The sequence below is a fragment of the Culex quinquefasciatus genome, chromosome 1 (genome assembly GCF_015732765.1).
Source record: "Culex quinquefasciatus strain JHB chromosome 1, VPISU_Cqui_1.0_pri_paternal, whole genome shotgun sequence".
Taxonomy (NCBI): domain Eukaryota; kingdom Metazoa; phylum Arthropoda; class Insecta; order Diptera; family Culicidae; genus Culex; species Culex quinquefasciatus.
This window is the reverse complement of record NC_051861.1, coordinates 1,346,416-1,360,938: the sequence shown is the minus strand read 5'-3', so window position 1 is coordinate 1,360,938 and position 14,523 is coordinate 1,346,416. Positions and strand designations below refer to the sequence as shown.

Here is a 14,523-nt window from a genome sequence, read left to right as displayed (position 1 = left end):
ACCAAAAGAATACCAAAATGTGGTGTTCAACCATTGACAAATTCTGCAATTTTGCAATATCAAAACAATACCTTAAATTTTGTATTGATACCAGAGTAAGGTATTATTACGCATTTCCCTTGTAATTTACCCATGCTCGGGATACCATGACAAAACTGAAGCGTCATAAACTTAAAAAATGTCGAGTTGTGTTATTTTATGAATTTTAAAAGTTGAATACTAATTTATTTTTTTAATTTATGCTGCTATTCTCGATTTCAATTTCAAGCCCTGTTTTCACTCTGATAGCTCTGTGGTCTGTGTCAACGATCGGGCCAGGATAAGCGTAATTATCTTGACACTTTGTGCATGCTTTATCTATGTTGTGGTTTTCACCCTCCCCGGCAACAGTTCCCGACGCCGAGATGATTCTTCTCTGGTCGTCGATGACGATAATGATGATACTGCTGCTGTTGGCTTTGCAAACGGTGTCACTAAAGTGTCACTACCAATGAAGGGAGATGCTTTTCGAGAGTGGAACGACCTAGGACACGGGGTTTGGTCCTGGAATTTAAAATTATTCATATTTAATTTGAGTTTTTCCTCGCAATGCAATCCAACTAGTGAATATTTTGCCTCGAAGCACAACTATGGAGTTTGACTTTCCGGTAGTATAACTTTATCACTTTTTAGCATGAAACTTTCCCGGTTTGAGATCATGGTACGCGTGGTGAAAGAGATTGAGTTTCCGCTAACAGAGTAAAAGTTTTACCTTGATTTTCAAAGTATTTACTGAGCGAGTTTAAGCGTAAAATTGAACAAGTCCTTATTCCAGCGTTTTCACGACCTTCACCAGGAGATTTTCTTTCCTGCCAGTGGATAGCTTAATCACTTTATCAAATTATTTCGATAAATAAGAGGCCGAAACTCAATTAGTTCGCGCCGCTGCTGCGGCTGTAATTTATTTTACATCTGCTGAAATTGATTCGAAAATGAACCGACGAAATTAAATTTAAGCAACAGCTGTGTTGTGCACTGCCCGGCACAGATTTGGCTCTTCTGTGAGTGGGGGCGTCCACTAAAGTGTAGCGGTTTGTGACACAGGTGTGGCAAAATTTCTCAATTAAGGAAGGAATATATATAGCAAAAAAAAAAATACCAGCAGATTCACTTCCAGCTGAACTCGGATCTGTGTAAGCCACAGAAGAGCTGAAGGAGATTGAAATTGAGCTGTTCTCATCAAACCGAGAAATTCCTTCCAGTCGATTATCCACGCGTGGTCGTGGCCAACAATGTCGTCCAAAATTGGCTTCTTTAAGGACACGCTCCGAAGCGTGTCACTTTGGGTTGGCGTGTATTGGTAAATTACGGTATACGTTGACAAGGCACGAAAGAGTTTCTGGCAGGTTCTGGCTAAAGTGGCGTCCCTCCCCTGGGAGGACCAACTACAGCACGATGTAACACCACGTTGACGTTACTGTTGCTTCGCGTTGTATTGTTTGGGGGGGTTGTTCGATTTAAACATCCTTCTAATTCACCTTTTATGCCCAAAGGAGATAAAAATGATATTGCGGGGAAAATTGCTGTTGGTCTTCTTTTTCTGAAACCTAAAGGCAATCCAGAGGGCTACGTGTGTGTGAAAGGCGTTCAAGATTTATCTTCCGTAACCGTCGACATCTTCTTCCTCCGGAGCGGAGATGATACCCGTGTAGCAACAACTCGCAAGAAGATGTATCTTCTTCACACGCGCGGTTACAACGCCGGATGACAGCTCAACGGTTTCGCACTGGCGTAGTACACAAACCTAAGAAAACAGGCGCGCCCGTTTCGTTCAATTAGTGAAAGTTAACGGTTGGATCTTACGAAAGTGTGTTGTGTCAATGTTTACCGGATTCGTTAGCACTAATCGCACGTTGGTTCCGTCACCAATCCGAAGCGGGGTGAAGGGGGAGGGTAGGGTGTATCCTTTCCGCGGGATGGTGCTTTTATACCCGAAAAACGAATCAGCGGAATTCTGTGCCGACGAGATGCAAAAACGAAACGAAAGCAATCAGCACGTAGTTAGCACTCGTTAGCGTTGGAACCGGGCGAGGCCATCGAAGGCAGGGAGGCAAAACAAAAACGAATTTGGTGTTTATTTTGCTAAATTGATCGTAATAATGGATCGACGGAATGGTGGAAGCGCTCGAAAGTAATGCACTAATGAAGATGGTTTAGTTGACGTGTTGTTCAAAGTTTGCATTGGATGACATTTTCAATCTGCAGTGAATTTGCTTTTCAGATTGAGATTGAGATGAAATCCTTTTACATCACACTAGTTGAACTTCTAATGTTTAAAAACGCCTGCGGCCCCAAAACCCACTTACACACTTCCTTCATACTGCCCGTGTACCGGCTTGTAATTTTACGTTTTCTTGAAATTCGCTAAACCGGAAACGCCACGTGTCTCAAACCTCGCCAACCGGTATAAATGGATTACCTTCGACGCTCCGTCCCACCGTCTCCAGCATCCTCATCAGCTCCCCCCCCCCCCAAAGCTTGGTATATATGTAATACCTTGCTGCTGTAACTACTACCAAGTTCAGAATGAGAACCATTCAGTGGGAAATCCGATTGATTCAAATTCAATAGCACTGCATCGGTGACGATGGTGTGCTGGCTCAAAAATAGCTCAAAGCTGATTTCCTTGGTACAATTTGCCTAGGATGTGTGTGTGTGTGAATACAAAACTCGTGTAAGCTCTTCTGCAAGCAACACCGACTTGTGACTATCCAGCTGGCGTAGATGGAAGCTGCTCTGGAAGAGGTGGAAAAATGTAAAATCTCTGTAACGAGCCAGAGATGGCGTACTCGGGGAGAACCGATTAGAACAGGAATTCTGCATTTTGTGCACATTAGTTGGAGAGATAGTTTTTTTTATTTTGTCTGCTCCCTTGATGCTTTCACGTGCTTTCACGTGCGCTAACACCGATAAACAAGGGAGACTTATGCCCCGTGCCACCGGATGGCAAAGAGCTTTTTGTAAGTGCCCTTTGCTCTTGCAAGTTTTCCGCAAGCACCGACAGGAAAAGGGGATGAATTCTAAAGTGCAGCTCAGCTGGACGATGCTCAAGTCCTTCTCGTCTTGGCCATTTTCGAGTAATCATCACATTTGAATAAAAACTTACGATTCATTTGAATATTTGCATATTGAGCGTTGCATTCTGAAACGTTTATTGACAGTGGCAAATTGCAACAAAAACACTCTCATTGGTAAACCAGTTTCCAGCTCGACAACTTTCCTTCTTCCTTTTTCTTAGTTAAACACAATTTTGTGGTCTTTTCTCAAGCTTGAAGATCCGCAACCCACCCCCGGCATCGTTAACCGCTCCCGCTAACACATTAGATAGAGGAAATTGATTTTCTGAAATTATCTATTTATTCTATCTCGTTCCTAGAGTGCCTGGAGAAGCATCTCTCCGTGTAGTTGAAGCTGGGAGAATGTAGGGGAAAATCGTGTATCTTTGTCGATTCTTATTAACAAAATATTTTAAAAGACTTTATAAAGAAATCTGATTTCAGTAGATAACGTTTTCAAAAAGCTGTAATTGAATGTTGAAGAGTTGATGAGTCAACATTAGGTATTCGATGAAAATTCATACTCTTCTCCTATGTGTGTTTGTAACTCGCTGAAGCGCTGCAAACTGGAAAGGATGAAGTTGTTTCTTCGTAAATACCGCTGTTTAACACAGGGTCTCAAATTATGCTTGTACTTTTTAAACCGCAAAAAAAGTTTAATAGATTTTGTTGTAAATAATGATTTAATTAGTAGGTGATTTATTTTTTAAGTATTATTTTTGTCTCCCACTGCACTCTGGAATAGACCACTTTGTACACATCATTCTATCCGGTGTAATAGCTATTACGCTCTTTCTCTTTTCTGATTTAGAAAAAGGAGGTAATTTAAAGGATTTGTGTTCCCATTTAGCGATTCCATTCGATCCAAAAGAAGGACATTCCTGCAACTTTGGCATCAGACTGATAACCGGTGAGCAATTTCATTTGAATTTACCTGCAAGGCACAGACAAAATCAAAAATCAAAGGAGCGTTTTATCCGTATCCGACATTAAATCTTTGGACTCCATGATCAAGGAATGCCGGATTTTTGCTGGCCTGTCACCGGTCAACAGGATGTCAACCGGCAGCACAGTGTGTGCATTGGAGCGCACACAGAAGGCCAACCGACACATACCCACCTCAAAACAATTAACTTTTATCCTGGATCGACTTTTCCGCTCTCCGATTGTCTATCACTGCGCCAATTATCTCGTTTTCCCATTTTCTCTTTGAGCGCTGAGCTTTTTTTTTGTTGCTCCCTTCACCGGTGGCGGTTGCGATGGTTTTTGTCGTCGAACATCCTTGTCTCCGGTGAAGTGGAAAGCGGTGTCGTTCATCCTGGATCCGGATCCTGGTCGTTGAGTAGTTTTTCTTTCGTGGAACTTTTAGCTTGAACACATGAGCACGTGAGCAAACATGGAATTTGATTTAATCCACACTCGTCGTTTGTAATTGATGAGCTGAACACTTTTTGCGATGACACTTGGAAATTCGGCGTTCAATCCCCGACTCCAACCAGTCATTCTAGCCCCATCACGAGAGTTAATCCGCAGGGTGCCGGGCAGTTCTTCAACTTGTCATCATTATCGTTATCATCACATCACAGCCCGAGACAGCCGGACTTCTGCTTCAACACATTTTTATCTCGTTGGCATCGTTGACGGTCACCCTCACTGCGGCTTCTTCTTCTTCTGTGGAACAGGCGAATCACCGTGGGTGGTGGCCACTTGGGATGGGGAAAATTCTAGGCTCATTTATCAAAGTGGCGAATCTTCAGTTTGACTGGTTATTTCTCTTTTAATTAAGTGTGAGCAGGTTTAACTGTTTTTTTTGAATGCGTCCTTTTCAAATGTTGTCACAGAATTCTAAGGTTGTGGCATGTGACTCTGACTACCGCAAAAGAAAATGATAGCAAGTTCGACTTGTAGTCACTAGACCAATATCAGATGACTTTTCTTTTCCGCAGCAACAGAAGGAAGTGATTCATCAGCAGCACAACAGCGGCCAGGAGATGCGAACAATGTGATAAAAGACGAAAGTTAATTGGAGGCGGTGAGAAATCAAGATGTTTCAGTGATGAAAAGATCATTTGTGGTGGGCTGATAGAGGAGGGGACGAGGAGTTTGTTAGGGGATGACAATCGACACTTGACGTCTGGCACTTTGTTATTTTGTTGACAGAACTTTGGAAATTCATGATTGGAGATGCTGGACTACAGAAGCGTAACTATATTGAAATTATTGAATTTACATCGAGAAATCTTAAATTGGATTCACTTATTGAGATCCTTCAGTGAATAATATTTGTATAATTGACTCCAAAATGTTGAAATTTCATAGTGAAAAAGATCCCTCAATTGATAAAAACAAGGGAGGAATACAAAGAAAGCACAGAAAAATAGTCAACATTCCACCCTCTGCTGCTGCACTCTTGTTTCACCCTAACCCTTTTATTGGCCATGACCGAGGAATGTGAAGCTTGTCAACCACCCGTAGAACAATACAGACACACAAACATCGTATGCGATGATGTTTTTCTTTTCGATCTTATGCTTCCCTTGTTGAGGTTAGGTTTGATTAGATAATCGTTAAAAGGGTAAAAGTCTGAATTTGAAAAAAATATACATTTTTAAAATTCATAACATTTACGACGTTTTCAAACAATTTTCCAGACGAAGGAGGAAGGAATTGAAAAGCTCTGCCCGACGCACACCCTGCAGTTCAGTTTCCTCTGCATTCCCGAAGCCGGTTGTGCAGTTTGCAGAAAAGGGTGCAAGCGAATCATCATTGTTTTGTCAGATGTGTGTTTGTTGGTAAAAGTTGGTACACGTGGTGAGAGTGAATGCGTTCTCTTGATGGCGGGGTGGTTGATTAAACTCGTTCAATGTAATTTTATTGAAATCATTGGAAATCATTTTGTTTATATTTATGCTAGAGTTGCGAGTTGGAGGAAAAGCTCTGCAAATTAAATAGCTTACAAAGAAAAATGAGAAATTCATAGCAATGTTTGAACATTTTCATTAAGGACCCTAACAGTACAAATCAAAATAGAAAAAAAAATCAGGAATCAACAAATCCAGAGAAGTTGGAGTTGAGGTTGGCTAATTTTCAACAACTTCAATTTCCACAAACCGGAGTTAGAGTCGCAGTTCTCGTGATTTTCAGAGTAAAGCTGAAAATTTTATCTGACCCCACAGGCCCACTTTTACCCTTCGTTTACAGTAATCTATTACGAGTTTGTAGGCTGCAACATATTCTACGATGAATGAACAACCTGTGCCAATAGCTTCACACACATGGCAACAGAAGGATGGTGCAATAAATAGAATCATTCATGCGTTACAGATGGGCTGCGGTAATAAACAAATCAGAACTACATTCCCGCCTGTCCTGAGTGTGCCATTTTCATTCCATAGGGGAGAAAAGCATATTGATACACCGAGAGCTGGAGCAGCAGCTTCCGCCGTGAACAGGATACCGTCAAACTGAAAAATCTCCCCCACAATGCTGTCGAGCTGCCGCCGTTGATGGGCTTCCTCAACACAGCACAACACAACACACAAAGTTGCAACTTTTATTTATCCTGCCAATGAAAGGGAAATAACATACCCACAGAGCGCAAACACATCGGGCGGAGGGAGGACCACACAATGACTATGAATGGCAACTTGTTGAGGAGATAGCTATGCCCACGGATGCATCCCGTAATGAACGGACTTGTTTTCAGAACGGGGAGGCTGATGGAACGATCCGTATGCAGGCAGCTGTCCTAAATTTCCGATTTTCATGTCACGGGGACGATGACGTCGACGGCGATGATAATGGCCAGGAACGATAAAAGTATTGATTCTTTATTGCAGTATGAAGAACGAGAGAGCAAAAAAAAAATTGTAACCTGCATCAAATATCACAATCATCGCAAAAGCAAGGTTGGTAGGTCATGGCGAAACTCGACCATGTACTGAAATATTAGCATCGTTTCAACCCCCTGCAGGGGACCACCGAATGGGGGCATCGGAATTGAAAGCAGGAAAAGCGCTTCGGTTTTTAATTTCCTTGAAAAGCTAGACTCGTCCTCCCGACGTCCCCCGCCTCATTGTAAAAGTTTTCATTTTTCCGAAAAAGTTCCCTTCCATTTCTCCGGTCGGTCGTCAGTCTTTGGTTCTGGTGATAATGATTACTTGAGGGGGAAAGTTTTTCCACCCATCTTGTCCGATGCACACCGAAAGAAATTCTCACTCAGTAAAGACACTCGATGTTTGAATAGTGAAAAAAAAAATCCCTTTTTGCCAGCATCACACCGTCGTCATCACGTATGCATCCCTGCTGGGTGTGCTCGGGATGCTGGAGAGCAACCCATCGGCAACCAGACGGGTGGTACTCGAGGAGAAGAAGACCTATTTTTAGACACTCACTTTTCCCATCGAAACGACGACGACGACGTTCAGTTTCGTTGTAAAACTAACGAAAGTGGAACAAAAAGACGCCATAAATATTAAAGCAGCCTCATCCTGCGATGTTTACATGCCAAAACACACACCTTCACACACAAACTCCCTCACACAAGAGTGTAAGAAGCCTACTCGAGTGTTTGTGTGAATGTTTAGTTGTTTGTTGTTTGGTGGGGCTGTACGTGTGTCGGCAAACAAGCTGAAGTGTACTGGAAAGTGAAATAAAAAAAATCTAGATGGAAGTGGTGTGACAGCCATGGAGCAGGAAACCTCAAAACAAACTGCAGCGAAGGGCTATCTACGGGCTCGGACTGGTCCAGCCGGGAACGGTCAGTGTGCGGTACCGACGTGGAAACCCTTTCGTTCCAGGTTGGTGTGAAGGGAATGTTTGGATTTGGAGTCTATATTTTTTTTATATTCAATATTTTGCGGTATTAAAAACGAATAAAGTTATAAGAGCGTTACCGCTAGGTTAAATGATTTCTTGCAAAACAATGCTAAAGGACTGTTGTGCGTTTGTAAACAAAGAGTGTATCTTTTTCAGGCCAGATGAAAACAACCTCTTGCTTGAGCAAGAAAACGTCATGATTCGAAATCCGGACACTTAGTAGCATATCATTTTTGTTATAGCTGACAAAAAATCATGTAATAAGTTGGAAATGAAGAAATATCATTTACAATGTTTCATTAGAATTTAAAAATTAAAATGACTTGTTGTGCTTCGAATCCCGGACACTGATAAAAGCTGATTCGAAATCCGGACACTTTTGCTTCGAATTTCGGACACTCGTTTTTGCTTATGAATCGCACAAGTGTGGACTGAAATGTTAGTGAATGGCATTCTTTAGGTCTCAAATAAGCTGTTAATATCAAAACAATCGATATTTTATATAAAAATTTGCATGAATTGAAGGAAATCAAAACCATAAATTTCTGCTTGCCTTCCCGGTGCATTGGACGCCTATGAAATATTTCACGCGAAATGTTTCGCATTTTTGTAATCTTATAATTTTATTTTATTTAATTGTTTTGACATTAACTACAGCGTTCAAACAAACTTTAAATGAAAGTTGATGTTAGAATGCATCAAATAACCCATTTTTGACAATTACAATGCGAACTTATATTCAAATAATTGATAAAACAAGATGAGAGTACTATTGTTAATTTGATTGCGGTTAACCGCGGTGGATTTTCTTGAAATAATTCGGTCCGTCAAAAATCCACCAAAGCATCTACCACATTGATCACACAAAAAACTGTGGTAGAAAAGTACTCACCGGTAGATCCTTTGGTGGATTTTTGACAGTTCGAATTATTTCAAAAAAATCCACCGCGGTTAACCAAATCAAATTAACAAAAGTACTGAGGTGTCAGGGTTTCAAAGCGTCCGGGAATTTGAATCATGACGTTACACTCTTTGTTTACAAACCCACAACGGCCCTTTTGCATTGTTTTGCTAGATTTGGTTAGTTTGCATGAATGGAATTATTTTTTTGCTCAATCATATTTTTGATTTCTTTTGGCTGGTACTAAACTAAACAAGTTTCAGATTTAAATGCTATGATTTCTTGGAATAGAACATTATGGAACTATCTCAATCCTTACAAATCGTGATCATGTTGTAAAATCTACTGTGCAGAGATGAGTTCCCGATTACATATTTTGACCATTTAGTTGTTAACTGATGCATTTTATGATAAATTTACATCGTTTGTCTTTCTCTTTTCGTATACAAAAAAAAACATAATCAAACATAAAAACATTGTGCAATGTTGACACTCTGCAAATAAAATGTAGTTCCAGTTACACTATGCTATTATGCCACAGCCTGCAACAGCAAGCCACCCGCCACCGCCATTTTGACATTCCGAGAAAAACGCGTTTTAATGTTTGACCTTGAATAAACAAAAACGAGAGCATGCAATGTAAACAATAACAAACACGTTTTGTTTGGCTGACCATTCTGTGCATTGTCCCGAAGTTTGGTAGACGTTGGTTTCTGGAGTCCCGAGTTATAATTACAAATGTTTACGGTACTTTTATATGAAAAGTGACAAAAATTTTCGGAGCTTTTTTGGTTTTCATTGAATATCTTAGGATTGAAATCGAATTTTGGGGATCTGTGAAGGTTAAAAGATGTGGCATTGTGAGATGCACAAAATGGCGTTCTTAAATCAATTTGGCCCAAAATGCACGTACGACAAGTTAGCACAACCGCACCGAACTACTGTTGCATTGTATCAAAATGTTGTATGTTTTTGCTCAGGATTTTTTAAATCCTCAAATGCAAAGCTTGTTCGAGCCTCAACGATTCCAAACAAATACAAACCAAACGATTTAATTTTAGGGGTGAAAACTTCGAAGAACTGGTCAAACATGTTCTCCGTTTCATTTTTTTTTGTTGATTCTGATAACTCGTGTCGAATACATGCAAGCCCCTTATGTCGAAACATCAAAATTTGAAATTCTAAAAATACCAGTGCAAAATTAAACAAAACACGTAATTTTAAAATGCAAATGTTTGTTACAAATGAAAAACACATTTCTCTAGGTTTTAACAGATTCGAGAACTACATAAAATTTCTAAAAATGACATGTCCTTAAGCTTTTGACAGTTGACGGGGAAATGGCAGCGATTTTAAAACCATTTTTCTATTTTTGAAGATAAACTTGCAATTTTACACAAAACTCCCTCTGATACCAATTTTATATCTTACCACTCGTTCGAGTTAGAAATTAATAAAAAAAAACGTGTCTGTAAAAATCCAGAAAAGGGAATCGGTCGTCACGAAATAATAAAAACTGGACCTCGGATGAGTGATTAGGGACCAAAATTACCCCTTGGAGCAAAGTTCTACGAACATCGAGGATGAGTCGGGGTAACTAATGTATGACTTGACGGAGAATTACCCATATATATTTAAACAGTTGATAAATTGAGGTAAAGTTACAATTTTTAACCATAAAATTTTAAACTTTCAACATCATTATCTTTATTGTTTCTAGTTCTTAATCTTAACTCTCTACAACCCAAACCCGCAAGGTGGGCGGCTTCGATCTAAAAAAAATCTAAAATAGTAGTTTATACAACAAGTTGCAAAAAGAAGATTTTTTCAGCACGAGTCGTACATTTATCCAACGAGGTTCACCGAGTTGGATAAATACGACGAGTGCTGAAAAAATCAAGTTTTGCAACGAGTTGCTTACAACATTTTTTGCAATTCCGAAAAACTCTTCTTGAATGGAATTTTATGTCAAACATTCATGTGTTTAGTAAATTCACCGTTCAAAACAAAAAAAAAATATTTAAGAATGTTACTTTTCGATAATAGTGCTGAAAAGTTCAACTTTTCAGCACCCATTTCAGTGCTGAAAAATAGAACTTTTCAGCACTGGTATTGGAAGGTATTAATTTTCCTTTCTGTTATTTTTGGTAGGGAAAAGTAGGCCGTTTCGTTTCTCCAGAAGGAAAGGAAAAGTTGTCAGTTTTACAGCGGAATTGCAATAGTAGTTTATGCAACAAGTTGCAAAAAGAGGAGTTTTTCAGCACGAGTCGTACATTTATCCAACGAGGTTCACCGAGTTGGATAAATACGAAGAGTGCTGAAAAAATCAAGTTTTGCACGAGTTCCATACAAAATTTTTTGCAAATCCAAAAAACACACACTGGGTGAAAGTTTATGTCAAATTTTCATGTTTTTTGTAAATAAATCGTATAAATAAAAAAAAATGTTGAAAAGTGTTACTTTTCGAAACAAGTGCTGAAAAGTTCAACTTTTCAGCACCCATTTGAGTGCTGAAAAGTAGAACTTTTCAGCATTTATTTTGAAAAGTGTTGCTATTCGATTCTGTTATTTTTGGTACAGAAAAGTAGGCTATTTCGTCGTTCAAGAATGACAGGAAAAGTAAGTAGTTTCACGACGGAATTGCAAAATAGTAGTTTATGCAACAAGTTGCAAAAAGAGGATTTTTTCAACACGAGTCGTACATTTATCCAACGAGGTTCACCGAGTTGGATAAATACGACGAGTGCTGAAAAAATCAAGTTTTGCAACGAGTTCCATACAACATTTTTTGCAATTCCGAAAACACCCACTAAGTGAAATTTTAAGGCAAATTTTCATGTATTTTGTCAATTAATCGTTTAAATACAAAAAAAAAGTTAAAAAGTACTACTTTCCAAAAAAGTGCTGAAAAGTTCAACTTTTCAGCACCCATTTCAGTGCTGAAAAGTAGAACTTTTCAGCATTTATTTTGAAAAGTGTTGCTATTCGATTCTGGTAATTTTGGTACAGAAAAGTAGGCTATTTCGTCGTTCAAGAATGACAGGAAAAGTAAGTAGTTTCACGACGGAATTGCAAAAAAATAATTTTTCCAATCAATCTTGAAATATTAGAAAATGTTAAGTTTAGAACTATAAAAAACACACATGAACTAAACAAGATAAATGCAAATTAAAAGCCTAAAAATGAAAAAAAGAAAAACAAGAGAAGTGAAGTGAACAAATGTTACTAAAAATGACTGCCTGAACACTGAATTCCTGAAAAAAAAAGGAGCTGTAGAGAGTTAAGCAACCTTGATAACCCTTTATTTACTGATAGAAAAAGGGGTACGCATGTTTACCATTGCATTAATACTCAAAATTTATAATTTTTTTTTCGCTGAAAATTCACTTAATAATTGATTGTGTCGATTGGAACGTGTTCAAAAAGCCCGAATCTATCATACCTTCCCAGCCAGTTAAATTTGAATTCTGAAACGGAATCTAATTAGAATCCTATGCCAAGCTAAAGCGTTTACCGACATCAACTTCTTAAATGTCGATTTGTGTTATTCATGTTTGATCCTTTTTTTTGCATGTCTATACACAGGATACCTTTTTAATAAAGCAAAAAGACACAATCAACAAATTACTTCCTTCGGACAGTAAAATTTGCGCAGTCAGGTATGAAATGTTTACAATTTTCATCGGAATTATTGTGCGTATATTTGCGTCCCCTCGGCAGAGCAACAACGATGAAGGCCGGTAATTAAATTGCGGACAATATGGCCAGTTTTGGATGCTGAATGACGCAGATGACGTTTGTTTTGTTTTAACCGACCTCAGTTTTTCGTCAGCGTTTTTTTTTTTATATATGGTCAGCTAAATTTTCAATGAATATTAATTTGTTTTCTATAAATTTTCACAAAGACCTATCGGTTTATTTTTGGAATGACGTCTTTCAAAAAAGTTCGTCGTTCACAGATTCCTGCAAACATCCGTGCAGAATCAATCCGATGCACTTCGCACATATGCTCTCGGAGGTATGCACCAGAGTGTCGTATCGTTAAGCATGTAGAATTTTCACTAAATTTAATATGTGTGAAACTAATTGGATTGTTTCCACCTGCTCTGCCTCGTTCTCTCGTGAGAGGAAATTCCAGAATTGTCCCATTCCGTTTGAGAAACACAGTTAAAAATGTTTTATCAATTAGCTTCTTTTAGAGAAGATTAATTTATGATTGTTCAATTTGGTGGTTTTTATCAGTTTAGTGATCAATTTCTACAATTTTTTAACCTGCACGTAAACTTCCCTGCAAACTCATTGTGGCAACATACAACGCTGTTCAGGTGAGAACCGTGAGTGCATGTCCATTGCCGCCGCTGGCACACTTCCGCTGGAAATGGCGCTCGACGTCATCGTGCTCGGAGCTGTTCTTCCAAACGCGTTGGCAGTTGAGCGCAAACTTTTGCATTCCCCAGGGAGAAACATACCTTCCCCGTGCATCACTAGCCGAGATTGAACGGTTAGAGGGCGAACGTGAGCAGGGTTAGGGTGGTTCCGTGAACCAATGGTATTAATGGGGGTTAAACCCGGTGAACCAGCCTAACTTGTCCTCAGCTCGCCGCTGATGTATTTGTTTGGATGCAGCGTAGCGCATTTTCCAGTCTTAATTCAATTTTCCGGGGTATTATAATTTACATTTCAGCATTAATTATTCGCAAAGTTGTGCGTTGACGGCCTGGGCCTATAGAATGACAAATTTCTCGCCGACATTTTCGCAACGACAATACCAATTTGCGCACATACACACGCACACTAGTTTGTGTTAGAGCCTAGTGCAAGCAGGAAGGAACTCATTAAGCGCAAAAATGTGAAAATAATTTATCCTGGCTTCAGCTAGACGATGCAATGTGTGCTAAATGGGTAAGAGGGCATGGGCCTAATTGTAATGAGTTTCCATCGGAAACAACTTCCTGATTACAAAATAATAATGTTCTCTTTAGATGAAGTGTTGTGAGTGGAAAGGGGGGATGGGTGACAAAAGCAATAGGGGTAATTTGTGTTAGGAAACTGCTCCATGATGAGAAAATTATGAAATATGATCAATACTTTAATATGAAATCATACAACATTTTTTCTTTTTCATCTTTTTCAGATTCTATTTTGAACCCACTAAGAAGAACAACCCAAAATCATGGATCTTAACAGGTGACACATTATTGGCCAAGTCCAGCAATGTTTGTTCAACGCCGCATCAGCAGTTTACGGCTTAAGATCTCTGATCGCTAAAGGCTCAGCAAGTAAATCAGCGATCAATGTATCCGACCGGGACTCCAACAGCCACTGGGCAACATCAGCACTGATACACAGCAGATCAACGGATTCCGGGTGGCCGTGGGTAGGACTCGGCAGACCGCATCACCGACCGCCTCTGACACCGCCGCCCTCGTCACCACCATGGACACCGACGGCTATGACGGCGGAGACTACAACGCTACCGATTACGTCAATCGTACGACACCTATCTACTCGATTAATCCGGATTTCATCACGCAGTGGTGAGTCCTTATGCTATTCAACACACAGACAAACACGTGGTCGAGCCGGTCGGCCCTTCCTCCAAAATCGATACTTTTCCAATCACTCCGTACTTTTGTGGGTTTTGGTGGAGTTTTTCGCTCACCGTTTCGTGAGGTCGGATAAACCGTCCTTGTTGGATGGCGGGGAGGG

General features: G+C 39.7%; 1 protein-coding gene across 3 annotated transcripts in view; it reads left to right on the top strand.

Moving 5' to 3' along the window:
* The window catches only part of LOC6032047 (platelet binding protein GspB), a 121,812-nt gene that overhangs the window by 59,214 nt on the left and 48,075 nt on the right, over positions 1 to 14,523 (top strand). For all 3 annotated transcript variants that reach the window (XM_038249360.1, XM_038249361.1, XM_038249359.1), the window contains one exon: positions 13,949 to 14,351. In XM_038249360.1, the coding sequence (XP_038105288.1) occupies positions 14,251 to 14,351 (101 nt within the window). In that variant the 5' untranslated portion in view covers positions 13,949 to 14,250. The remainder of the gene's footprint in view (positions 1 to 13,948; positions 14,352 to 14,523) is intronic.